Source organism: Apiospora kogelbergensis (genome assembly GCF_038363985.1).
Source record: "Apiospora kogelbergensis strain CBS 113332 chromosome Unknown utg000014l_segment0_segment0, whole genome shotgun sequence".
NCBI classification, from domain to species: Eukaryota; Fungi; Ascomycota; class Sordariomycetes; order Amphisphaeriales; family Apiosporaceae; genus Apiospora; species Apiospora kogelbergensis.
Window position 1 is genome coordinate 30,273 of NW_027117431.1, and position 1,517 is coordinate 31,789.

The 1,517-nt window shown below is 48.7% G+C and overlaps 1 protein-coding gene across 1 annotated transcript; it reads right to left on the reverse strand.

Annotated features, from left to right (window-relative positions):
- Nucleotides 1-207: 207 nt before the first annotated feature.
- Nucleotides 208-663, reverse strand: PG998_014772 (uncharacterized protein; the record flags this gene model as incomplete). Its single annotated transcript, XM_066881588.1, has 2 exons — nt 208-478; nt 530-663. The coding sequence occupies 2 exons, from the start codon at nt 661-663 to the stop codon at nt 208-210; spliced, it is 405 nt and encodes a 134-aa protein (XP_066723369.1).
- Nucleotides 664-1,517: the final 854 nt, after the last annotated feature.

A 1,517-nucleotide genomic window follows, 5' to 3' on the forward strand; every position in this document is an offset into this window, starting at 1 on the left:
CTGAAATCTGTCAACCTTTCCTCGGTGAGGCCGATTGGCAACCGGTGTCGATACAACATTCAGTCATATTCGAACCCAATCTCGCTTCCAAAGCTGGCCCTTGACTAACGCCTGGCCCACTTAAAGTGTTCAATCTGCAGACGTGCCTTTAATACATAATTCCGAGAGGAAACCCATGGTCCTTGACGCTTCAGAAACAAAGCCGCATCACTCATCCGTGATAGCTAGCTCATCCAACCCCAGATCATCCACGCAATATTTACTTTCAGCCACAGCCATAGGCTTTCGTGGCAAATTTTCCAGTTTCATCCCTAAATCTTGAGGCTTCAGGTTCGGATCCAGTTTCTGCTTCAGCACTATTTCGTAGGCTTCGGCATAGGACTGATTCCAATCCTGGATGAAAGCCTTAGCCTGATCGTATGTTCTGAAATGCTTGTGGCAGGCACCAGAATACTCTTCTGTTTTGGGCTTTGTCTCGCTAAAGGCTCATCAGCGCTGCATAGGGATGCTTCTGGATGAAATTTCCTACCTCCAGTAAGATAATATGCCGCACTTTTTCCCGTACGCAACAGCATAGAAAGCCTTAGATTTACGAAGGGGAGTCGTATCTCCAGCGCCATCCTTGATTATTACTTCGTAATCTTCCACTTCCCACTCTCTCATTTTTTCACGAGCTTCGTGAAGCTCATAGAATGCACAAAACTCCGCTTTGCAACCCGTCACGCGTGGATGTGCGTCGCCCCTATTTGAAATAAGTCAGTGGATACCTCAACACTATACAGTATATGCGAACCATGATGAGAAGATTGTGGGCCGTTCAACGCGTCCTTCTCGTACGGCATAGTACTCCTTATTCTTTCCCATACTGCGAAATGGAGAGTCAGTGGTAGTGGCGCAGGCGGGGTGATTATAGAGCCATTCGTGGTCATTGAATCTTTAGCTAAGTGGCTTGGCTAGATTACTGCTGATGATGATTGTGCTGACTATAATAACGTGGGCAAGCCAGTTGTGAAAAGGGCAATGCTTGCGTCCCAGCGTGAGGGGGAGGTTGGTTCAGCTATATAAATTTGTGCGGGCTCTCGTCGGGTTCTTGAGGATGGATGATTAATGCCCAACTGGGCGCCAAGTTCACTGTTTTGGTTACACACTCTTAATTTTGGGTGCCCAGTCCACGCAGTACACCGAATATGCATGAAAACAGCACAATTGGTTGGTGTGACTGTTCCCGTGCAAGGTTCTTACTGCATCTGCCTTTGGTCTTTCTATTTCGACTCAGCGCCTCCTAAGCTAACGCTGAGGCGACGGCCGCCAATGCCAACCAACCCCACAACAGATGCCCAGAGTCCAAACTGCCTCGAACTACACCTTCTCCAAAGCATCCCTGATTACGCCTACGCAACCCAGACAGAGATGCGCGGGCGACCGTGAGCATCATCCGATCAATCATGCAGAGTGGATTCGCCTTCTTGGAGAACAGCTACAACAGTCTCTTGACGATGGAATCACGCCACTAGGCG